The sequence below is a fragment of the Dendrobium catenatum genome, unplaced genomic scaffold (genome assembly GCF_001605985.2).
Source record: "Dendrobium catenatum unplaced genomic scaffold, ASM160598v2 fragScaff_scaffold_1028, whole genome shotgun sequence".
NCBI classification, from domain to species: Eukaryota; Viridiplantae; Streptophyta; class Magnoliopsida; order Asparagales; family Orchidaceae; genus Dendrobium; species Dendrobium catenatum.
In genome coordinates, this window is record NW_021319490.1 from 1,320,104 (window position 1) to 1,345,494 (window position 25,391).

Consider the following 25,391-nt stretch of genomic DNA (forward strand, 5'->3'; position numbering starts at 1 on the left):
AGGATTGGCCCAAACATCATTAATTGGCCCTATGCCCTTTATATTGTCTTATTTTTCTTTTAAGGTTTGTAACATCTCTATGTGTATAAGGAGGTTATCATTAATGACCTCCAAAATCATCCTATATTGTAGCATCTTCTATATAGTGCTATTTTTATCGCTAGAAGAGTCATATCTTGAATATCTTTGTGATGACTTTCTTATGTTGTATGAACGTGTATTGCTTTTATTTTAATGGAAATGATTAACACGAGCATCCTTAATGGCCTAAGAACCTTGCCCGAAATTAACCTAAGATCCTTCTGATTATAAAAATTAAATTTTTACTATAAATTCCATTCGAAGGCTTGTTGACGGTACTGGCAATATCAAGTTTTCTACTCTGTCGTTGTCCTTAACATTATCCGTTGCTCTCGCGGTCCATGAAATCTCTCTCTTTAGATCGAGATAAGGAGAAGCAGATCAGGCGAAGCGAACGTAAGAGCGCAATGCAGAGGGCGGATCGGAGCGACTCGCATCTGCCACCGGAGGAGGAAGCGAGGAGGGAGGAGGACGCGCGTGAGTATTTCGACGGTATAGCTCCAAAGCGTCACACGAAGCCCTCCCGGAGTGAGTATTCCACCGTCTACTCTGATGATCTACTCTCTTCCGGCCGAGACTCCATCCCCGAACTCGACAAGCTTCGAAATCTCGAAGCCAATCAAGAGGTTATTTTATTTTTCCTCACACACACACACTCTCTCTCTCTCTCTCTTTCTCTGTCTCTTGTGAAAACTCCTACTTTTTTATATAAATCTAATTGCTTTGCTTTGTAACCAATACCTTTGTTTCTTTCTTCTCTCCATTCTTCTTCTTATTTTTACATAGAAGCTAGTTTGTGATGGGAGTGAAGTGGAGGAAGAATATGTGGAGACAGAGTACTATAAGGATCTGAATTGCGTAGACAAGCAGCATCATACGGTATAAGTAAAGTTTTCCGGTCTGTTCCGTTCAGTTTTTTTCTCCGTGTTATTGTTTTGTAGCACCTTTCAGATTTTGTTATGCAAATACATGTTTTTTAGTTTAGGTTTATACGGTTGGATCTCTTTCAGCGGAAAACAATTCATAGGTAGCCTCAATTGGTCTCGTCTGCTGCAGAATGATCTCTTCCGACATTGTTGTAGCATGAGCGCCAAACAAGTCAATTTGGAAGTATCATGATAGGAGCCACGTTGGGATCCATATAAATGGCAGATTTGAGGATTCTGCCAACTCCGAAGATTAGGACGGGGGAGAAGGAACCATAATCACAAGAGAAGATGCTATTTCATTTCCTTATTTGATGCCCTAATGCTCCATAATGGAGATTATTTATACATTACAAAGAATCACTAGGACTCATTCATTGCTTATTAAGTACTTAATACGCACTACTTACCTATGGACTGCCCCCTTGATGACTTACTAACCCAATCCTTAACTACACGTTATGATAATTAATCATATTCTTATCCACCCCTTATAAGCCGGCCTTTTCCTCAAGTTGGAAGAAACTAGAAAGAAATGAGATGCATGGGCGGATGTGATTGTATCTAAAAGGGGTGATGAAGAAGGGATTAAAGAGGTGAATGCGGTGAGATATTGTGTGAGAGATGTGGAGATGGTCAGATCAAGTGATAACAGCTTTGTGATTGCGTAGTTAAGGCATTGGTATGACTAAGGTTGAGGGGAAGGGTTGGAATATGATAGATCGGGTTCGATTTGGGCAAATGTGGTCAGATTTGGAAAGGGGTCATGGAGAATGACAACTGTGGCAATGACGACTTGGAGAAAATGAAATCGAGTGATGGTAGCTTGGGAGGATCGCTGGATTTGGGTTAGGGACGAATGTTTCGGGGATAAGATCTAGGGATGACATTGGATTGAGCCAAGGTGACAAAGTCATGTTGAGATGAACAAAACTCGGTCTGGGCTTGGAGTGGCGTGGTTGGGTATGTGATAGAGGTGACTAAGTTGTTGTGGATTGAATGGAGTTGGATGTGGGCTTGGAATGATGTAGTTGTGGATAACAATAATTTTTTTTTTGGGTAAAATTGAAGAGTTGTGAGCAGTAGGAGAGAAGGTGTAGTGAAGACATGGATAGATCTGAGCGACAATTGCTAAGGAGAAGAGGTAGATCACCTGATGGAAGGCTCAACAAGAGCACCATTAATATGTGTCCATTGCTAGGATTGATATAAATGACAAACTCAAGGATGTTGACAACTCGATAAATTGTGAGAGGGAGAAGAATGAACTATAATAGCAATTTATGGAGTTCCTAATACTTCATAATGTAGAGTATTTAATTATTTATAAAATTAGAAAGAATTCTGATATCTTGGCTTCTTTAAATTTCATTCCCTAGTCATAAAGGTATGTCATAGAAGCTACCACCATATGCTAAAAAAACCTAGAAGCAATGTCTGGATATATAGCTGCCTTAGCCTGGCATGCTTTCTTTGGATCCTATGTATGATTCCTAAGAGCAAATTTTCATATGAAAATTCCGATTCCTTAACTAGTATATAGAAGAATGTTCCTAAATATATGTTAACTTTGATACTTGATCCTCTTAACTTAATATTAAAGTGATTGCTTGGATCATCTCTATGAATCTTTTCCAAGCCCGAGTATTTTAAACTTTGAAAATTTGAAGGATTAGCATCACCTTTTTTTTGAACATCTATGAAAGTCCTCCAAAACACATCTAATTTCAGCAAAACCAAAGTGCTGTTTTCTCTACAAATTTGCATCCACTTCCTATCAGATTGGTGAAATTCCAATTTTTGTAGAGAAAACATCAAGAAAGTATCTCCAATTTAGCAAAAGAAGAAAAGAAAACAACAAATGAGACAAGAATCTTCGATTCAAGAGGAAGATTCAACTCTCCAAATTTCTAGACAAAGGCTAGAGCCCAAAATCAAAGCTAAGATCCCAAATTTCAGATTCAAATTCAAGATAACCCTAACACTAGCAAGAAGAAACTAATTAAAGCAAAATAAAAATTACATAATCCCTAAACAGTCCGTAATTCAAATTTTCCCTCCAATGCAAAGTTTAATTAGGGCGTGGGCCCCATCACCTTAGCTGCCCCCTTCTTCCTTTTCTCTGGTTAGGCCCGCCTTTTGTAACACTGAACCGGTCTAGGATGGACCGGTTCAGTCGGCCTTTAGGCCGGTCTAACTCTAACATATTCCAACATAATTTATGTTCAACCATGGAACAAAAAATTATGAATTTTTCAAGTTTTATTTATTCTTTTTTTGGCTTATATAATTTGGTGAACCAAGAACAATCATTAATAGAAGTCCCATAGTATTTTTTTTACCTCTACCATTGTGAATTTCATGTCACCTAAATCAGAGTGGATAAAAGAAAGAAATTCAGTTTCTCTTAAGATCACAGATCGGCAAGACTTTTCTAGCTTGGATTTCTCACATACATAACATTTTTCAGTTCTTGCATTTCCTCAATATAGAAGATAATTCACGTATGCAAGACAACTGTGGCATAAGTTAGTTGATTCAAGACGGCAAGCATAAGTAAAAATGCCTTCATTAATATTATCTAACACATTCAAAAGAAAAAAACAATTTGAGAGTAACGCTTTCTTATACGAACACCTTATTTTTTTTGACAATTTCTTCAACATCAAGGATAACCTTGACACCCATTATGCCTAAACTGAAACATATATGAGATTCCATGAAATTTTGCACATGAAGGATATAAATTAGTGAGAGTATCTTGCTAGAAGTTAGCTAAATTAATTTTCCCTTTGCTAACAAAGTAACAATTGATACAGGTTTAGAACTTTCGGAAAAGACTTTCCTCTCCTTACCTAGCTGCAGTGTAGGAAGAGAAGGCATTCTACAGCCACATATATGTTTAGTAGCTCTAGAGTTTATCACTTTGTCCTTTGCCAAGACTTTTACCCTGGAAGTGGCCACAGCACTAACATCCACTTCCTCCAAATTAACATTGGTTTGACACGATTGTCACCTTATCTATTGTGCCTATAGAGATTCGAAATATTTGGTTTGCCACAAGTAAGAGTTGCGTTTAATCTTAATTTTATAATTTTTATTTATTTTAGTCTAGAAGTTCTCGTTTGAGTAGATCTAAAACTAAATGTATGGTGTGTAATTTTAGTAGTAATAGATCTAGTGGGGGCATTACGATTTTGAATGATCAAGTCATTAATAAGAGTACACGTTTTAGATCTCTTGGGTCTATTGTTCAGAGTGATGTTGAATAGATGGGGATATAATTAGTAGAATTCAAGTTGGATGGTTGAAGTGGAGTAATGCGTCAGGCTTATTGTGTGATAGAAAAGTCCCCCTCAAACTTAAGGAAAAAATCTATAAGATGGTGGTGAGACCTGCAATGCTTTATGGTGCAAAAGGTTGACCATTAAAAATGAAGCATAATATTAAGTTAAGCATTGCAGAGATGAGGATGCTCAGGTGGATGAGTGGCTTTACTTTAGAGATAGGATACGAAACGAGCATATATGTAAAAATTGAACATTCTCTCTCCAAGCTTGGCAATGCTCAGTGGTGGGGATGTGAGTCTAGGGCTGTCAAAAACAGGTTTCGGGTTGGGTTCGGGTCCAACCCGAAATTGATCCGACCCCATTCGGGTCAACCCGAACCAAACCCGTTTCTTGAAACGGGTCATTTATGCTGACCCGGACCCGACCCGCTTCGGGTCCGGGTCAACCCGAACCAACCTGTTTGACCCCGCTGCACAATAAAAACAGGTTTTAAATGGCTAAAAGCTGCAAGCAAAACTGAAAACCATGGGCAAAATTTTACAATTACAAATCTGCAAATCATTTACATGTTATAATTACAAAGGTACAATCTCACATATCAAATATCAATTGCTAATTATCCCATTTAGGTATTTAGCCATTTACAATGAAAAATAACATATAAAAAATTTACAAATCAATTGCTCATTACTAATTTTTGTAAACTGCCAAAAGTTTACAACAAATGTGAATGAAGCTTCAATGGCTCGGACTCGACTGCTCCAAGAATGCTGAATCTGACAATCACCTATCACCTTATAGATTAAACTGCAATAAAACTAGTTAAACAAGTATAAAATTCTAAGTATTTATTATATAATACATTGCTCAGATTAAACCCTCCAAATCATTAATCACATAATGAGGTGTAAGTTTAATAAATGTTAGCAGACTAACAACACTGAATCAGCGTCCAGAGACAGAATATTGCAACAGGCATCACCTAAAATAAACTAATAAGCCAGCAATAGTTAAACCGGCAGGCCAAAGTGTCATACTATCCAAAAAAATAGTTCAATAGTTCAACATAAGGCCATTTATTACGTTATTTCAGTTAGGGCTAAATTCTTCAACAACCTTACAGGCTTATAGCATGCCTAAATGGCCAAAAAACCCAACATTATGCCCTAATCGGCAAATGCAAAAATCGCTAAATGTTATGCCCTAATCGACAAATCAAAAGCAAATTGCATAACATCTTAAAATCGGAAGGAATCACCGATGAAGAACGATGATACTTCAAGCAAGATAGCTCTAACATGATAGCAAGTAATTAGCACAACAAATAAAAATAAAAAAGAGCATGAAATAGCAAGGAGGAGAAAAGCTTCGAGCAGGAAGGACCGAAGGAGATTTAAAATATACTAATAGAGGAATCGAGGAGACGATCAGACGACGACATCGACGAGGAGAGAAGCTCCGTCAAGGAGGCAGGAAGCCAGGAAGCACCGCGATATCAGTCGAGAACACCCTAGATTCGACAACCCTAGAGGAGAAGAGACGAAGTCGGAAGACTCGGTCTCAAAAAGTTGAAATGAATGCGGAATGTGAAATGCCTAAATCCCTATTTCATTACACGCGAAATGAGCCTATCTGGACAGTGCGGGCAGCGGGTTGAACCGGGTCATTGTCGGGTTTGCGGGTTGACCCAAACCTGACCTAAAATATAAAACGGGTCGAAAAATGTAACCCGAACCCGACCCGTTTCGGGTTTTGGTTGTCCCGAACCCGAAAAACTCAGGTCGGATTTTTGGGTCGTGTCATATATTGACAGGCCTAGATGTGACAATGAAGAGGGAAATAGTTTAGATTAAGAAAGATGGGGAGGCGGGATATAATGAGGAAACAATGATCTAAGGAGCCTGGTAAGTTTCTATTGGTATGGTTAACACGCACATACGGGATGCAATTGGTTTCACAACAGCTAGATGTCTGGTTCCAAGCATGTTACACAGAGAAAAGGAATCCTTTTTTATATTAAGTGCAACATGTTTTCTATCTACGGGCAAACAAACTGACCCATGTTAGATTTTCATTCAGCTTTGTTAAAAATGCCGCCTGGTTTGTCAGACTAATTATATTCATATTGACACCACTCTTTAGAGCAAAAAAACCTCTCATACCTCTTCACTCTTTTATGTTCCGTGGCGTCAGACTGGAACAGGCTTCATCAAGATGGATAAATCAAACAGAAGTTCTTTTAACCTGACTCCAGATTCGACTACATCTCTCGACCATGTTTCTGGTCATGGGAATCCAGCAACAAATGAATGGATTCCATCTGCTGATGTGGTAATCAAATTTTCATTATTAATTTTTCTTTTTTGCAGGCTTATTACCTCTTCTTTTGGAAAAAAAATATTTTGTGCGGAAGCCGAACTCCGTCCGGATATCTAAGACTGCGGTTCGGTACCGGGGCTCAGTACTGCTCGGTACCGTGGCTTGATATCGCTGACGTTGCTCATTCTAATTGGTATCCAGATACAGAGCTGCGTTCGGAGTCCGCATAGAAAAATCTCTCCTTCTTTTGAGTAAAAACTAAAACACAGGATTTCACTTCATGTTTTAAAGGTGCTTCCAGTTTCTCACAAGCCTAAGAGGAGTGACCTGTGATGTTCTTGCCAACAATGAATTAGCAGTTTGACTCTACTTTCTGTTGCTTACAGAATAGTATAAGCTTGCAAGTTATTTTCTTGTAAGTGCGTTTGCTGTTTGTAGCTGTAATGTTTTACCGCTGTGTTTGGTGTAACTGCGGACCTGAATAAATACTTGTGGAGAGGTTTAGTGTTGATAGAAGCAGAGCATTTCATGAATGTTTTCTGTGCTTCAGATGTTTGCAATTTCTTCTTGTTTCCATGATCTCAGCCAATTTATTTCATTGTAAGTATCTCTATATCTCAGCTTCGACGCGAGTCGCATTGAAATAAGTTATAACTTATAATAAGTAAGATCTCTTTGTTTTGTGAGAGCTCACTTTTGAACTCGCTTTCTGTAATTTTCTGGTAAGTTTGTTTTCCAAATATATTTTTTTAAGACTTAGTATTCGTTTCGAACAGTTTTTTTATTGCTTTCTAATAAAAAAATTATAGTTATACTAATGTTGCGGTCGTGAATATATGCGGCAATAGAGTAAGATAGTAAAGCGTCTTAGCAATGTATGTGTATCTGGCACATCAACAGATAACTAAGAAATAGAAGAATGCTAAAAGCTTTTTACTTGAAAAATTCGGAAAGAGAAAAACCATGGGTCTAGCTCAGATGAGAAAATGATATTAAGTTTGAATGAATTATAAAGTTTGAATAATAGAATTATAATTGATTGAAGAATCGGGCAGTAGTTTGGCGATGTTCAATGAAAGGGTTGAAATTTAGCGATGGTCCACGAATGAGTGGAATTTTGACAGTGGTAAGGAAGATCTTCTATGGTGGTCGATGAATAGGTAGAAATCCATTGGTGATCAATGAACGGGCAGAAGTCCGACGATGGTTCAGAAGAACTCCGGTGGCCATTGACGAACATGCGGAAGTTTGCTGCTATTGATATAGTAATAAAAAAAAATTATTCTACCTACAAAATTACAACAATTGTCAAACGAACATTATGTTTCATGTTTACTCTCACAATATTTTTTTTATTCTTTCATCATCACTATTTTTTCGAGTAATATTTAAATTAATCATTGCATTTATAAGACTCCATTAATTTAATAATATTATATTGCATTTGTAAGACTCAAATTTTATTTGAGTGTTTTTATTTTATTTTTTACAATTTAGTTATTATTCTTAGAGGATGCTAGATATAAGAAAAGTGTTATGGATTATTGTATATTAATATTTTAATATGAAATTGTGATGATATCTGTTTATCATATCTGGATGACTGGATGTTTTAGTTGGCCATGGAATATGATATATTTATGAATTTAATTAAATTTAAATATAATTATTCTAATTAGATGTTAGGACATGACAAGACATCTTTCTCCTCTTCCTAGTTGTTAAAGCTTTCCCTATCGTCCTCCTGTTCTTTCAACCTAAAATCAAAAATAGGGAAGTTTCCTTCATTGTCTCTTCCTCCTTCGAAGAATTATTTTGTGCGGAGTGCGGAGGATGTCTGGAGATCAATAAAAATGTGCCACATCACTTCATTGGTGGGTACCCAGCTCGGCACCAGCATTTGGTATTGCTGGGTACCCAGTGCTTAACCGGACGGTTCTCCCGTCCGGTCTTTGTACAGAATAAAAGCTCCTCTTCTTGCGCCATTTTTTTATTTTTCCTCTTGTTCTTCTTCGTCTTTCTTATACATTGGTAGATTTTTTAGTATTTTAATGTGAATTAATATTTTAGTAATATTTAATATTAACAATATATTTTAAATTAGTTCACATTTTATTTTGGTATTATATTTTAATTATTTTATTATTATTTAAATCGTAGCTTTATATTTTATCCTATATTTTTAGGTAAATCATATGATCAAGTTCATATATACATAATTAATTTATCATAATAAATTTATCCTTATAAGTAGCATGATCTAACTTGGCATTTTTAAGTTATTATAGTAGTATATTTGTGTTTTCTTTATTTTTTTTTTGGTAGTTTTATTTTGCAAGTTTTTTTTTGGGATATTTGAGCATGTTGTGTCCTAGAATATTCGGGATAGTAGAGAGAGATAAATTTAACGTACTAGCTTTGTATGATGTCCAACACAGACAAATAAATAAGTAGGAGTGTAGAGCTCACAAGAGACAACAAAGTTTTTACGTGTATACCCCTAAAAAAGGGGAAAAACCACGGGGTCTTGTACAGTTTGAACGAATCTACTAGTGTTTGCAGTTGATTATAAATAAGATCCTTCATTAGGAGGAAGGTCTTGGCTCGATGTAGCAAATATACATCATATAGAGTACATTATATGGTGGGAGTTGGAAGAATCAGTGTTGATATGTTCGTTTGATCAACATGACCATAGTCGGCGAGTGATGTAGGTCAGAAGGACCGTAGTTAGGAGGCAGAGGTTGAAAAATCGTAGTCAGACAATGTTGGTCGAAGAGGATCGATAGCCGGGCAGGAGTACGACAAAGCCCAGTGATAGTTGGTGGTCAGCCAGATGTCTAACGAAGGTCGATGTCTGGACATAAGTCTAGCGATAGTTGGTGGTCGAGAAGAGATCTGACGATGGCTGACAGACATGCTAAAGTCCAGCGATGGTCGGTGGTCGAGAAGAATTTTAACGGTGGTCGGAAATAACTCTGGCGGTGGTCGGCGAACAGGAGGGACCTGGCGGCAGATGATGAAAATTTGTCGGCAGTGGTGCCGGGTTGGAGCTTCACTTCATTATGTGAAAATGGTGGTCTATTTATAATTTTTTTGGGAATGACATGACTTGTAAATATAAAGAAGATCAAAGTTAAGTTGAGAGTGTTTCAATTGACCATTTTATTATGGAGTGTTTATAAAGCATTTGATGCCAAAATGACGTCAAAATTAGGTGATCTTGGGCTCATTGGACTCTACTGTCCAGTAATTTGATTCGACTATAAACATTTCATATTCGACGATCATTTGGTTATCCAATTCATGTGTTGACATCTCCAAGTATGCTTTGGATCCCTCATTTAGGTTCATTTGGGCTTAGATTGGACTCATTTTGATGTCATTGGGCTCGTCCCTTCGAGATTTTCAATTTGACTATAAGTTTATTGAAATCATAATTTAGATGGTCCCGATTTTTATTTTTGAAGCTTCAATGTTATATTTGCATTGAGATTCGTGCTTGATTAAGATGAATTTTTTGGTAACATATCAGAGCTATTAAGACAAATTCACACACACTTCACAAACGTTAGTTTCGTACCAAAAACCTCCTAGTTAAATAACCAATTACATTTTAGTTAATTTTTTTTGCAAGTTGTTTATTTTAGTTTTCTCTTCATTTGTTGTTCACTCTTCATTGATGTACTCTCATTTTTTATTTATAGTATTAAAATAAAATCTTAATTTCTTTTTTTGAAGAGCATGAGAAAATTTTGTTTTACTCGTCGATGCTTAGCTCAGTTGAGAACCCCCGATCCCGAGTTAGATTCTCTCGAGCGGCAGTCGGCCCTTAAGTGGGGGCTCCAAAGCACCGGCTATGAGTTTGTTGCCTGGCTGGCCCATTAGGTCGGCCGGGATTTACAGACCGCTAAGGGCGCTCGACAAAGTCGGGTGTGACAGCGGACGATTCCTCGTCATTAAAAAAAAAAAGTTTTCTTTTGTACGAGTACTTCCGTAATCTTTTATAACATACCATGTTATTGGCATGTGCCGCCTTCCGGATTAGTAGCAAACAATTATAGATTTTTAATTTTTTATTATATATAAACATATCACTTCCAAATTTTTTTTAAAAAAATAGCTGACGATATTACTCTATTTCTGGAAAATTAAAATTTTAAAAAGAAAGAAAAAAATATTTCATCAACAAATTCAAAATATTTAAAATTTTGAGTCTCTTTCTAATTTCTTAAACTTCAAAAAATAAAATAAATAAAAAAATTCAAAGTGAAGCCACGCAATAACGACCATTTAACCGTGATGGAACTAATAGTTTTATTTCAAACCATTTATAAGAGAGTGACATTAAAATTTAAATAAATCATTATTATAATCTTTTGATTTTTTTTTCTAATTGATGTATTTAATTTGTGGTAAAAAAATTAAATAAACTTTTCATAATTAAATTTAAAATTGTTTGTTTATGAAATTTCGTATGTATTTGTAAAAATATTTATACTTATTTAGTTATTTTCTTAAATTACTTTATAATATATCAAGAAGGAAAATAAAAAACAAAAGTTAACGAAGAAAACCCCAAAAAATGAATAAAATCTTTTTTTTAATTATAAAAATATAACTGAATGTACTATCAAAATTTAAAATTTAAAATTACTAACTGTCAAAATAAAGAATCTTATGATAAGATCCAAATCAAAATGGAGTTTCAAATCTTAGAGGACGTTTTGACCGAATTAGGGCCGACGATAAAGAGAGCAGAGATGGAAGATCGCCATCTCCCGGCCTTGGATTCTACCGTATATACCGCGAGCGATCGTACGCGGTTCAATCTCGCTCTCAGGCATGAAGCTTCCCAACCCTAAACTGTTTCCATTGAAACGACTTCTCTTACGGTTTGCTTCGTTCCCACTCTGGTTCTGTGTCTTTGATTTCGATGTTCTGAGTTGTTAGATTATTATTGGACAATTTGTTCGTTCTTAAATCGATATAGTATTGGGGCTTTTGCCGACATTCTAACTTTTTTTACGGAAAATGGTGTTTTGGATCAAGTAATTCGATGGCTGCGCAATTTGATCATTTTCTTGTTATTCTGTTTGATTGGTTTTGAATCCCCAACCAAAGTTTTTATTTTTATTTTTCCTTCCAAATCTGATGCAGGCAAAGTAGGATGGAAGATGGTTGATGTTTCGTATTGAGAAATCTACCTTCTGCAAGAGGAATTTGGATTAATTTTGATTTTTCTCAGATATTAGTGGCAAAGTTTGATTGATTCCATGTCTTCATTCCCTCATTCAGCTGACTCTGGAGACTCCAGCCAGAGTCTTTTGAGTCAAAGACAATCTGGTATGAAGCCTTCCGTTTCTTTTCCATGAAGACTTTGTTTGGATTGAAGAAAAGTGAACGAAATGAAATGAAATCACAATAATTTATTGATGTTTTGGTTATGAATCGAAAGCTATTGATCTAATATTTTCAATCCATTCTTTTAATTTCCTTTTACTCAAATTGTAAAACATCCAACACCGGCCTATTTGTCTGGGCATATGGCTTTTTTTTTTTTTTTTTTTTTTAATTTTCTAGCAGTGATGCTCAGTGCTTTCATGCTGTGCTCTAATTAATTCAGTTAAAAAACCTGAAACAAACCCAGATGGCTGGTTTAATTGAATTTTATCAGAGAAAATTGGTTCAAACGTACATCTCTTTGTAAATGTGCATCTACTCATTAGTTCAAGGCCAATTTAGGAAGAAGATAGTGATGGCATGAACTTCAGAAAAATTACAAAAAATATGAAGAAATTTATTTATGGAGAGTTCTTGAAAAGAAAGGAGTCAATAATGCTAATATTCAAATCATTAAAGATATGTATGCAGGAGGCAGGAGCTATTACTTGTGTTCAAACACAAGGTGGATTGACCAAATATTTCCCTATTTCGGTTGGGTTACACAGAGGATGTACCTTGGTGTATGCTTTTTGCTGATGATTTTCTTCTTGTTGATAAGACTAGAGAGGGAGTGAAGGTAAACTTGAATTAATGGAGGTCAACCTTATAGTCTAAAGGTTTTTGCTTGAGTAGATCTAAAACATAATATATGGAGTGTAATTTTAGTAGTAATAGACCTAGTGAGGGGATTGTGACTTTGGGGGATCAAGTCATTAACAAGAGTACACGTTTTAGATATCTTGGATTTATTGTTCAGAGTGATGGTGAAATAGATGGGGATATTATCAGCCAGAATTCAAGTTGGATGGTTGAAATGAGAAATGCATCGGCTTGCTATGTGATAGAAATGTACCCCTCAAACTTAAGGGAAAATTCTATAAGATGGTAGTGAGGTCTGCAATGCTTTATGGTGCCGGATGTTGGCCATTAAAAGAGAAGCATAATACTAAGTTAAGTGTGGCAGAGATGAGGATGCTCAGGTGAATGAGTGGCTTTACCCTTAGAGATAGGATACGAAATGAGCATATACGTGAAAAGGTTGGAGTAGCTCCAGAGAAGATAAGATTAGAGAGAGTCGCCTTAGAGTGTTTGGTCACATAAAACGGCGGCCTTCCGGATGACCCGGTTAGGAGAGTAGAGGTATTAAATTTGACTTATGTTAAGAAAGGTAGGGTAGACCTAAAAAGACTTGGTTAGAAAATATTAGGAATGACCTTTCTTTATTAGATTTAAACGAGAAATTTGACTTTAATAGGACACAATGGAAAAAGGATTCATGTAGCCGACCCCACGTAGTGGGATAAAGGCTTGATGTTGTTGTTGTTGTATTGTTTAACATACTTTTTTCTTCATAATATTTGAAAGTTTTTGTGTACATTTCTCTTTTTTGCTGGTATGATATTTATATTTTGATTCTTACAAAAACCTATTTTCTCAAGCTCTTTGTTGAATGAACAATGGTTGTGAATTGATCTGAAAGTGAAAGCATGCGGCATCATGGTTATTCTTTGTGATCTTTGACTGAAATCTTGTGCGAGCTTATGCAATTCTAAGTAATTATCAAAATATAATGCTTATCTGTAGATCCTTGTAGTGGCATATAAGATCGCCTATTGAAAATTTCATCCTAAAATTTGAAACCTTTGCTTCCTCTTAAGGTGAAATTATTATGTGCGGATACGGACGGTGTCCAGAGGCGAATTAGAATGCGCCATGCCAACCGGTACACATCAAACGGGTGATGTAGTGCATTCTGATTTGTCTCCAGATGATCCGGTGTCTGCACAGAATAATTTCTCCCTCGTAAGACAGTAAGGTTCTTTTCCAACTTTATGCAACATTTTTTGTGTATTGTCTATCATATTTTCTTTGCTTCTGGTAAGTGTGATTACCAACAAGAGTAACTCATGCCAGACAGCCCAGAGCAACAGTTTTCTGGTCTCAACATATAAGTCAAACTGCGTGGCTATTAATCTTAATGACTAACAGTTGTCAAGTGAGTAAAAAGCATCATGATTGACCAGTGATTAAGAATTTTTTAATATTTGACAAGAGGTTATGGGAATCATTATAGTCAAGATGATGGTAATTTTATTTTATACCAGGATGAAGATAGTTAACATCATATCTTTTCAGGTGAATATAAAAATTCTGTATTAATTGTTAACAAAATTTTCTATTATGATTTTGATTTTTATCCTTGACTAGTAATTAAATTTCTATAATTTTATTTCTCTGCACCTTTTATCCTAATCACCAGCCATCCTTGAGATGTGTGGGCATTAGGGGATGGTCATCTGGTTACCAGTTCTGTTTCTCTTTTTAATGAAGATTTAGGAGAGAGAGAAGCAAGATAACGGTGAATTAGTCTGTAAATGAACATAAGGATGAAAATCTAGGTTCTTACTGAGAGAAACCATAGTAAGGGATCTAGTCATTTTTATATATAATGCGAGGGAATAGGTTAGGTGATTTTTGAAACAAGCTTAACCTATCTGGATGTAAACATGAAGAGCCTATTATAATTTGAATCTAATGTTGTTATAAAATTAAGGGCTCGTTTGGATCCTGGAGTTCTTTTTGCATAAGTTGGTAAAGAAGCAATTATTGAAGAAATGAATTTAAAAAGATTATTTAAGAAAACTGATGCTTGTTTGGTTACAGTACTGTTTTTACGCTTACGCAAACCTAAATGTGACTTTTTCATTCGTTTCTCATTAATTAAACGGAATAAGCTGTAATTTTTCCCATTTCAGATTGGCAGAAATTTGGAGTTTTAGGAAACTGTATTTTAGAAAAGCGGTGTTAACAAACAGGAGAAAAGTAACCGTTTTCCACTTATTGAACCGGAAAAAACGTAATTAAGCCCAAACAAACGAGGCCTAAGGCATTTTGTGAATTCTTACTAAAATTATTCTCTGATTTGATACACAGAATGAACATTGCACTGGTCGGATACCCATATAAACACCTGTTTTTTTATCTGAAGGCATTTACAGTTTTTGGTTGCTATTTTCCCCAGGAATATGGGTACAAGTGTCTAGCTCATAGCATTATTTCTCTTTGCTATTGTTATATTGCAGTAGTTATGTTTTGGGGCACCTTACCTTGTGAATTTATATTTATCTTGTATATTTTTTTGCATCATTGTTATCATCTTAAAATTCTGATCTTCAAGCTTCACTGCAGAATTGGGAAGTCAATATGTGGTGGAATCTGGTGTCTTCATGTCATCATTTACTGCAACTATCTTCGTCGCCGCACTTGTGACCACCGGACTTTTGATGCTTACTTTGCTGATTGCACTCACTGTGATGTTAAATTCCTGTCAAAGTAGTAGTAATTCTGGAATTTTGGAACACGCTAAGAAAAGTGATCAACATGATTATTGTAGTTTGTATATCTTTCATTCTGAGCTAAACAACTTGGAAATAGGTGAATTTCCATTAAACTGCAAGTTGTATGCTCTTCAATATAGTAAGAGACACTACCTAAAAGATTTGAATACCTCAATCTGGTTTATAGAGGACTACTTTGCTGGACTAACACCAGATGAAGATGGTTTGGATATAATATTGTTAGATGCAGATGACTTACTTTCCATGATTGGCAACTTTAGTAGGATCAGCTCTGTAGATAGGTAAATGATATATAAACCTGTAATTTGAATAATGTCTTGATATTACTTTCTTTGTCATCTACATTTGTCTTTATAAGAGTGTTTAATTGTCAGGAACGAGCATATAGAAGACATAAAGAATCAGGCCCACATTCTTCTTGTTAGATTTTACAGGCAACTTCGAGCAGGTGGCTGGTCTTTGTTTCTTTTTACTAGGAAGCCTTCAAAGCACTGGAAGACTACGGAGAGCACCCTTACATCTTCTGGTTATTTAGGATGGTCTTCACTGGTGATGAGGTAATTTTGAACTCCAAGGCTTTTTGAGTTTTTAGGGTTAAGACTGCTAGAAGTAAGATTGAAAAAATTCCTTTCAAAATGTGATTATTGTCATCAAACTCAAATGAATCTGCTCATGTGGGGATGCTGGATTTTTTATCCCATGTTTCTCATGTAATTCATATGGCCTATCCATGCTTAAAATTCTCTTTTCCTCAATTCCTCCATTAACATTTTAAAAGTTAGTTTTTATTGTTCATCATCATTAGTCTTATCCCAATTATTTATAACATGTAAAACATAAAATAGAGTTGCTCCCGTATTTGACTGCATTAATTATTCTGTGTGGACGTCAAACGCCGTCCGAAGACCAACCAGAATGCGCCACATCACCCTTCGCTCGGTACTGCTATTGTGACGTATTCTGGTTGGTCTCTGAATGATGTTCTACGTCCGGTCTTCGCACAGAATAATTTCTCGTTTGACTAACACTCGGTGTACTTTTCTCATTTATCTTTCCTTCTTATACTGCCAAAATCATGACCAATATGCTTAAAAGTTTTGTATATATCTTGATTAAGAAGCTTTCATCATAATTTTTCAGATCTGATGAGGAGATTCAAATGGAAGATTGGGAATATCTCTCCAACAGAAGGCTGCAGTTGCATAAGCAGGGATTTCGAATTGTTGGCTTGATCAGTAGCAAGTTGGATGCTTTTAGAGGTCCACATTTAGGAAAACGCAGCTTTAAGCTCGCAAACATTCAATACTATGAGCTGGGTAATGGCAATGCCTGATTGATGAAAGCTTTATCAACGGGCGTGTTTTTAAAGGAGAAATTCATTTCCTGATTGTTATTTTTTGCATTTTGTTTGAATTTTTTTTTTTTTTGTAAAATTTATAGTAAATGTACATTGAACTGTAAGTGACGTTATTTTTTTCCATGGAAAAATATTTATAATACAAACAATTTCTATTTATTTTACTCATCCCAGACGAACACTTGGGCATCAAAGTTATCTTTCATTTGCTCAGATAAGCATATAGAATATGCAACTCAGTTCCTCCAAGAGAATTTCCTTTCGGATTAGCTTTGCTACAGAAAATAAGAAAGTGATTTGGTGGATGAAAAGGTTGCAAAAGAATGGTTCAAATTAGGGGTGTACATGAGTCTAGTAGAGTTTTAGACTATCGAGCTCAGCTCATTAGTCGGAAAACGTGTTCTAGTTGATCTCAAAAGACAAGTTCAAAATCAAGATCACCCCATTAAAATCGAGTTCGAATTTGCGAGCCGCTCAATTCAGTTTCACATTTTCGTGCCTGTGTTCCACTGTCACTTGAAATGAGGTATTAAGTATTATGAGCTGACTATTAATGAGCATCTAAATGCATTCATTATCATACATTATAATACATTTAATAATTACTTTAATTAATAGCAAGTGCGTCCATCCCAACTCCCAAGAGAATGAATGAAATAACACATCGTTTGGCTCAAATGTATGTATTAACATATATTATAATAAATATAATATATTATTTTAATCAAATATATAATATATTATTTTAATCAAATAAATAATTAACGACCCGGCTTGCAAACTCATGAGCAAAGCCGGCTTAAGCTCAAACTCAAGCTCATTTATTAAACAAGCTCTAGTTTGAGCTTTAGCTCGACTCATGAGCTCAATAAACTCAACATGCAAGCTCATAAACGAGTTGAGCTCAAGCTAACTCACAAGCCAGCTCAACTCTCTTACACCCCTAGTCCAAGTCATTGAACTTCCAATTTTTTTTTTGTTTCTAGCTCTTAGTTGATGAAACTCAGATAGGCTTGATAAATAACTTTGATGAATTTGATAACTAAATTATTTAAGAAATTTCAAATAATATAGAACTTCAAATAAATAAGAAGCAAGAAAAATAAGAATCCTCACATTGATCTGAAAAGAATAGATATATTAGCATAACTCAGCTTTTTTAAATAATATTTTCATATAAAAATAAATAATTCAAAATTTTTTTACTAAAAAAGTACTTAGATAAGCAAGTCCCATTTTCTGTACAGTAGATTTATCATCCTTCTATCAAAAATTTGCAATTAGTTTTAGCCGGACAAAGGAGTTCCAAACTATTAGCTAATACAACATACAACAATTGCTAATGAACTAAAAATAATACAGAATCGCTACTAGAAAGCAAAAAAAAAAATCAAACGCCTGTAACGTACAAGCTAGCAGCAAAGACAATATCGCGCTTGATAGCATCAGATGCAGTCTCCATCTTTTTATGTAGAGCAGAGTTGCCCATAATTGAGGCTGCGTTCTTGAACTCACGGCAAGTTTCATCCAATCGAACAATGGTTCTTACAATCAGACCTTCTGGAACATCAGTAAGCGCACAAATATCAGCAAATGAAGTTCCCTGCAATGAATCACAGCTACGATTTGAGATACTAAACACATTTATATAATTAAGGCTTCGTTTGGGACGGCTTTTTATTGCTTCTTAAAGCAGCTTTATAGTACAAAAAATTAAAATTTTGTACTAAAAAGCTGCTTTTAGAAGCAGTAAGAAAGCCGTCCCAAACGAAACCTAAAACAGGTTTAAACGAAAGATATGACCACCTTTGCCCATTCGTAAACAACTTCAACAAGGCCAAATTTGAGGTTTTCTTTGGCATACTCATCAGGATAAACGGCCAATTTGAACTGGGCTTGGAGTTCCCCAAGTTTGATTGCCGTGTCCCACAATCTGCATTTCAACATAAGAATGATATTATCATGATGAGAAAATAAATCTACGCTGAAATAGAACAGTTTATAAATAAGCTAATGGAACAGCCACAAAGAGTACGGTCTGTTTAGGGTAGTTTTTTTTTAATTTTTTTTTTAAGTTGATGGGAGGTAGAACTAAAAAGACTTGGTTAGCTTGTATTAAAAATATATATATTTTTATAGCAGACCCAACTTAGTGGGATAAAGGTCTGCTGTTGTCTTTGTAAAGTTGTGGGTATGACTCTCTTGCAGATTTGATTGCTAAAATTCACTACTAAAATTTTTGAAGAGTAGGAAAAAAGTTGTAGCCAAACAAAGGCTTGGTGTAGGATTCAAATTTTATCCCAAGATTTCACTTGACTCAACTAGCAAGTTATTTGTGGGTTAGAGCAAGAAAGCCAAAGGAGAAATTAGTGAGTATGAAGAGCCAATGGAAATATATAATATACCTATAAATATCCCCAATAGAATGAAGATTCAAAATATGTCTTTTCATCCTTTATCTATAGGATTAAGATGGCAACAAGAAATGATACACCTAAAATAAAATTATAAAAATAATACATGAAGTGATTAATACAAGCAGACAGAAACACAGACACATGAATTGACTAGATGATGTATATGTACATCCCTGCTTCTGACATAGCCTCTTCTCATGCAAATACCTTGGACAAGTCTTCAAAATCTGGCTCATAGGGCGAATCCGTGAAAGTCGAGTTCTTAAGAACGAGAGTCGAGTCCCCAGGGCAAAAGTGATGGAGCCAGGTACGAGTTTAATCAGTGAGATTGAACTCACGGGCTTTAGAGTTATATGCTTCTTGTACCTGGATTGAAGATGACTGCAATAGGCGAATGGATTTGATCGCAGATAGCTACTGCCAATGAGCTAGTTCTATGGAAACGAGTGATCCTCATGGCATTAGACTAGCCTAGGCTACTCTTTCGGAGGAGTACTCCAAAATCGATTGCACCATCAGTCTACTCTCTCCGCATGGATAATGCACATCATAAAACGCATAGCAATATTTGATTTTAAGTTCATGAAAGGCCTTCAAAGCCTTTTTAAAGGAAATTCATCATTCAAATGTAAGCTCTTAATTGCAATGTTTGTATAACGAATTCATAAAATTGATATTTGAACCCAATTCTTTGTTAGCAAACAAAAAAAAGTTGACAAAGATTAAATAATAAAATTATGAATTATTTAAATTCCTAATGATGACCGTGTTGAATTTGAATCTCAATCAGTGATAACTCTATCTTTTGAATGAATCCAAAATTGATAAAAAATCAAATATATTTAAAGTGACATTAACATCACTTTGATGATGACAACAACAACATCAAGCCTTTGTCCCACTACATGGGGTCGGCTACATGAATCCTTTTTCGCCATTGTGTCCGGTTAAAAGTCAAATTCTCATCTAAATCTAATAAAGAAAGATAATTTCTAATATTTTCTAACAAGCTCTTTTTAGGTCTACCCTACCTCTTCTTAAACAACAGTCAATCTAATACTGCTACTCTCCTACCGGTCATGGAAGGCCGCCATTCTTATGCTGGACCAAACCATTCTAGGAAGACTCTCTCTAATCTTATCCTTCTACTGGAGCTATCACACCTTTTCACGTTATTGCTCTTTAGTATCTATCTCTAAGGGTTACAGCTCTATCCATTTAAGCACTCATCTCTGCCACACTTAAGCTTAGTTATTTCCATTCTCTTTAATGGCCAACATTCGGCACCATAAAGCATTGCAGGCCTCACTACCATCTTATAGAATTTTCCCTTAAGTTTGAGGGGTACATTTCGATCACAAAAAGCCCGATTGCATTCCGCCACTTCAACCATCCAACTTGAATCTGCTGAATAATATCCCATCTATTTCACCATCACTCTGAACAATAAGATCAAGTATCTAAAACGTGTACTCTTATTAATGACTTGATCGCCTCCAAAGTCACAATCCCTCACTAGGACTTTACTACTAAATTACACTCACATATATTCCGTTTTAGATCTACTCAAGCAAAAACCTTTAGACTCTAAGGTTGACCTCCATATCAAGTTTACTTCAACTCCTCTCTAGTCTTATCAACAAGAAGAATATCATCAGCAAAAAAGCATACACCAAGGTACATCATCTTGAATGTTATATGAGAACATCCATGACTAAGCAAAAAGTATGGCTTTAAGGCTGATCCTTGATACCCAAAACGAAATAGGGAATACTTGGTCAACACCCTTGGTGTTTGAACACAAGTAATAGCTCCTTGCATACATAATCTTTATGATTTGAATATAAGCTTTATATGACTCCTTTCTTATCAAGAACTCTCCATAGCACTTTCTTTGGAACTTTATCATATGCTTTTTCTAAATCAAAATAATATCATATGTAGGATCCTCCTTATTTCCTCTATATTTTTCCATTCAACCTCTTAATTAATGTATGGCTTCCATAGTCGACCTCCCGGCATGAATCCAAATTGATTTGAGAAGACATTAGTATCACGCCGCAACTATGCTCTATAACTCGCTCCCATAAATTTTAAGTATGACACATTAACTAATACCTCTATAATTCAGTGCATCTCGTGCATCACCTTTATTCTGAAAAAATAGGAATAATACACTCATTTCTCCACTCATCTGGATCTTTTCTTTAGTCTTCAAAGTATCTAAAAAAGTTTAGTAAGCAAGAAATCCTTCATCTCCTAAGACATTCCACACCTCTATTGGAATATCATCAGGCCAACAGCTTTCCACCCTTCATTCTATTTTAAAGCCTCTCTATACTTCAGTTTTACTAATACGCGATAAAACAGAAACTTTACTTTCATTGGGTGCTAAGGTCACTATAGTTCAATCCTTATTTTCACACTCTTCAATTAAAAAGTTTAGCAATAATTCATCCACCTTTGTTGAATATCATCTTCTAAGAAAATATTTTGATTTCATCCTTAATACAATTCACTTGAACTAAATCCTTACTATCCTATCTCTTTGTGGCTAACTTTATACTATATCTTTCTCCCTCCTAGCATTTAATCTATTATATAAATGCGCTAAAAGCTAATGTCTTTGCACACTATTGCTTTCTTGAATCCTTACGAGCCACCTTGATGTAATCCAACCGAAATAGGAAAATACTTGGTCAAACCACCTTGTTTGAACACATTAATAGCTCAGTGCATTATCTTTATGATTTGAATATAAGCATTATTAACTCCTTTTTTCAAGAACTCTCCATAGCACATCTCTTGGAACTTTATCATATGCTTTTCTCTAAATCAATAAATATCATATGTAGATCCTCCTTATTCTTCTCTTATTTCTCCATCAAACCTCTCAATAAATGGTATGGCTTCTAAGGTAACCAGCCCGGCATGAATCAAATTGATTTTGAGAAACATTAGTATCACGCCTCAACCTATGCTCTATAACCGCCCAAGTTTTAAAGTATGACCATTAACTTAATTCCTCTATAATTCGCACTCCTGTTGCATTTTATTCTTAAAATAATGGATTAACACACTCATTCTCCACTGATCTGGTCACGCTGATGATGACCGAGTTAAAATTAATCTCAACTGGAGGGGTCATTCTCAAATTCTATCAAGATTCTAAATTCAAAAACATCAAAATTCAAACGTTTAAAATGAAATTTAATCATTAAAGCAATAATAAAAATTCACCACACCACAATTATTTGACAAGGGAGAATTCAATAATAAAGATGTGAATTTCCAGCCAAAAATATCACTAAGATTGTTCTCAACAATCCCGACCAATAAAGACATGACACATGCCCTTTAACCGGGGTTTGTCCAATGGCTCCATAAGGTAAACAATTATGAATGAGTTAGCTTGCCGTAAACAGATACCGTTATGTTACAATCAAGTTGAATAAGACATCTTATGAGTTTCTTAAGGCTGTAACCTAATTTATCCCATCTGCATTTCTTTTGGTGTAAGTATTTTGTATTAAGCAATGAAAATATCATTTAGAAAATTTGATGCAAATAATAATGAAGCAATATTTTTAGTTATTCCTCATAAACTAGACTTATAGAATATTGAATAAGAGAACTTTAGTTGTTGAGAAGTCCACCCATGCTTACATTTGAAGGAATTTGATAGGATTTCTGAAGTTAGGACTAATGATGATGAAGAGGAAGACATCACTCGTTAGTTTAAAATTTTGTATTAGATGACAGAAGAACTCTTGATTTGTTGCTAAGAGAGTGGAGATATACATTTAGTCACCAAAAAAAATATTCTTTGGAGCTCATCCCAGGGTTTAGGACTAGGCAAGGTGATGTAGAACAATCATGGGAATGAGATGCTTAACGATGTTTGCACGTTTATTTAGAGATAATAATAAGCAAGATCTCATGTTGATTTGAAACGAAAAAAATATTAAAGTGATAATAGCATTGCATAATGTTAATTACGTGCATAGAAGTTAAGAGCATAAATCAATCAATTTATCTACTTTTGCATACCGTGAATGTCTCAAAATAATCCCTTTGTTACATTAAGACTAGCTACTACAAGGAAACCTTCACTCAACTCTTATTAGAGCATTAGCGGAGGGACCAACAACATCTTTGAATCAAATATAACCACGTTGGAGAAATAAACTAAGGGCTAAAAGAGTCGGAGGTCGAGTTTACCCGAGTACGAAATATACAAAGCTCCCGGTGGTCATAGGAAGGCTTGGAAGGAGGTAGGTGGCATCCACGAACCTTCTTGAAGGTGTGTTCAGCAATCTGATTCGTCGGACAGCGTTGAAGACCTTCCACTCGCTGGACAGCAAGAAACAGGTGCAGGTTTTCTCAGGACAGCACAATCCATGCCAAAAAAGTCTCAGGCAGTGAATGGGGACTTATCCGATCAGTTGGACAGCAAGGTAAAGCTGTCCCGAAGGTGCTGCAGTAATAGGGGCTGGTGGGAAATGAGGGGCAGCCAGCTGTATTTCCTGGACAGCAGATTGTGAGCCCTCGAGTTGCCGGAATACTAGGGACTGGTGCAGGAAAAACTCTGGCAGCAGCTTGGGATCCAGAAACACTAGACAGGGATGATATTTCTCAGGAAATGAGAGGAATAATCTTCACAAAAACTACTGGGCAAGTGGCGGACAAGTGGGACCAAGATTTGGAATTATTTCCAATTGAGGGTAGGCTGAATTTTGGGAACAAATTACTGATGTGAGCCTTGCAGGTTTCAGCTGGAAGAAAAAATTTGTGTCAATTGTTTCCTTATTGAAAGCAATCAAATTAGGAGGAATTGATGACTCATGGCCCCTCTTAATTTAATTTTGAATTGAAGAGTTAAAACTCTCCAATTATAGATCATGTCAAATAGGAAAGGTTTCAAATCTAAGATTTGAATTCAAAATTTGAATTGTTTCCCTCTCAATCTCCCTACTCCAAGCTTGAAAGGAAATTAAAGAGAAGAGGGCATGGGAGCCGGCAGCATTTAAAGGAGGGGAGGGATTAGGGGAAGGGTTTTAATGCTTGCTTCTTTGGGAATTCCAATTAAGGAGGGAAGAAGTAAATCCAATCCAATTCAAATTTGATTTGGATTTGATTGGAGAAGTTTCCTAAAATAGAATTTCATTTTAGGAAACAATTTGAATTTCAAAAATGATTGGGTGATAGGATTTGAAAGCTTTCCCGAAAAGGTTAAGTCAATTTAGGAAATTATTTAAAATTCAAATTTCAATTTCAAATTAAAAGTTCTCCTAAATTATTTGAGTAAATTTTTGGCAAGATGTAATGATGATGGAAATCATCATTAGTGGTGGGAGGCCAAGGTGGTCGGCGGCAAGGAGGTGGGAGGGCCGGCGGCTGATTTGGAGAAAAGGGTGGTGGACGGTGGGAGGGAGAGGGTTGGTGGGTGGCTGGCGTGTGGAGCTAGAGAGGAGATGACTTACGGCTAGGGAAAATGAAGGAGGGCCGGCGATGGTAGCAAGGGAAAGAGTCGGACCACGAGCCCAGGACGATTCTGGCGACTGGTGGGTATTGCTTTTGCCCTTCACCAAGGGACTTTCTCCAAGTTCTCTCCAAGAACTCTCAACTCTCACAAGAGCAAAAAGGTAGAAACTTTCATAATAATCATTATCAGCCCTTCTCCACGAAGAGGAGGGACTTAAACAGACAAATACAAAAAGGGAAAAATAAAAGACAACAATGCCCTCGGGGCTTACAAAGAACTAATCCCTTAAGCAAGAGCGTAAATGGAAAAAGACAGAAAATAAATAAATACATCACATACAATTGAAATAAAAAAGGCGTCATCATAGCCGTCGATCATCGGCCACGTCCCTGAGGGAATATTAAGGGTCTGATGTCCGCATCACAAGGTCTTAAGAAGGAAGTTAGCCACTTCGCTTTCATCTCTATGATAGAGCCCACTAGTGTAGAACAGGCCTTAGAAGAATTTTAGATTATTGCGATGCAAGAAAAATTATATCAATTTGTTAGGAATGGTGTGTTAGAATTAGTGAGCAGTTTCGTGTTGTTGAAACTAAATGAGTTTTTAAAAATAAATTAAATGACTTTGAATCAGTTGCTAGGAATAAAGGTAGATTTATAGCTAAGAGGTAAAATTAAATAGAAAGGATATATTTTGGAGAGACATTTGTCCC

At 35.8% G+C, this 25,391-nt stretch overlaps 3 protein-coding genes across 6 annotated transcripts in view; 2 read left to right on the forward strand and 1 right to left on the reverse strand.

Annotated features, from left to right (window-relative positions):
* Window positions 1-366: 366 nt before the first annotated feature.
* On the forward strand, window positions 367-7,200 carry LOC110113461. 2 transcript variants are annotated; one of them, XM_020846097.2, is made up of 4 exons: window positions 378-707; window positions 868-960; window positions 6,491-6,628; window positions 6,908-7,200. In XM_020846097.2, the coding sequence occupies exons 1-4, from the start codon at window positions 423-425 to the stop codon at window positions 6,947-6,949; spliced, it is 558 nt and encodes a 185-aa protein (XP_020701756.1). In that variant the 5' UTR covers window positions 378-422; the 3' UTR covers window positions 6,950-7,200. The 2 variants fall into 2 exon arrangements, with proteins under 2 accessions (XP_028553846.1, XP_020701756.1); XM_028698013.1 differs by lacking the exon at window positions 868-960 and having other exon boundaries at window positions 367-707.
* Window positions 7,201-11,325: 4,125 nt separating this feature from the next.
* LOC110113339 (uncharacterized protein At2g39920) lies at window positions 11,326-16,936 on the forward strand. 3 transcript variants are annotated; one of them, XM_028698014.1, is made up of 5 exons: window positions 11,326-11,459; window positions 11,777-11,962; window positions 15,251-15,701; window positions 15,795-15,977; window positions 16,561-16,936. In XM_028698014.1, the coding sequence occupies exons 2-5, from the start codon at window positions 11,893-11,895 to the stop codon at window positions 16,751-16,753; spliced, it is 897 nt and encodes a 298-aa protein (XP_028553847.1). In that variant the 5' UTR covers window positions 11,326-11,459; window positions 11,777-11,892; the 3' UTR covers window positions 16,754-16,936. The 3 variants fall into 3 exon arrangements, with proteins under 3 accessions (XP_028553847.1, XP_020701579.1, XP_020701654.1); XM_020845920.2 differs by having other exon boundaries at window positions 11,332-11,511; XM_020845995.2 differs by lacking the exon at window positions 11,326-11,459 and adding an exon at window positions 11,527-11,667.
* A 996-nt stretch (window positions 16,937-17,932) lies between these two features.
* The window catches only part of LOC110113274 (DExH-box ATP-dependent RNA helicase DExH11), a gene marked incomplete at its 5' end in the record, with an annotated part of 74,109 nt that continues 66,650 nt past the window's right edge, over window positions 17,933-25,391 (reverse strand). Inside the window, 2 exon segments of the mRNA XM_028698015.1 lie at window positions 17,933-18,380; window positions 18,584-18,710. Of these exon segments, the coding sequence (XP_028553848.1) occupies window positions 18,168-18,380; window positions 18,584-18,710 (340 nt within the window).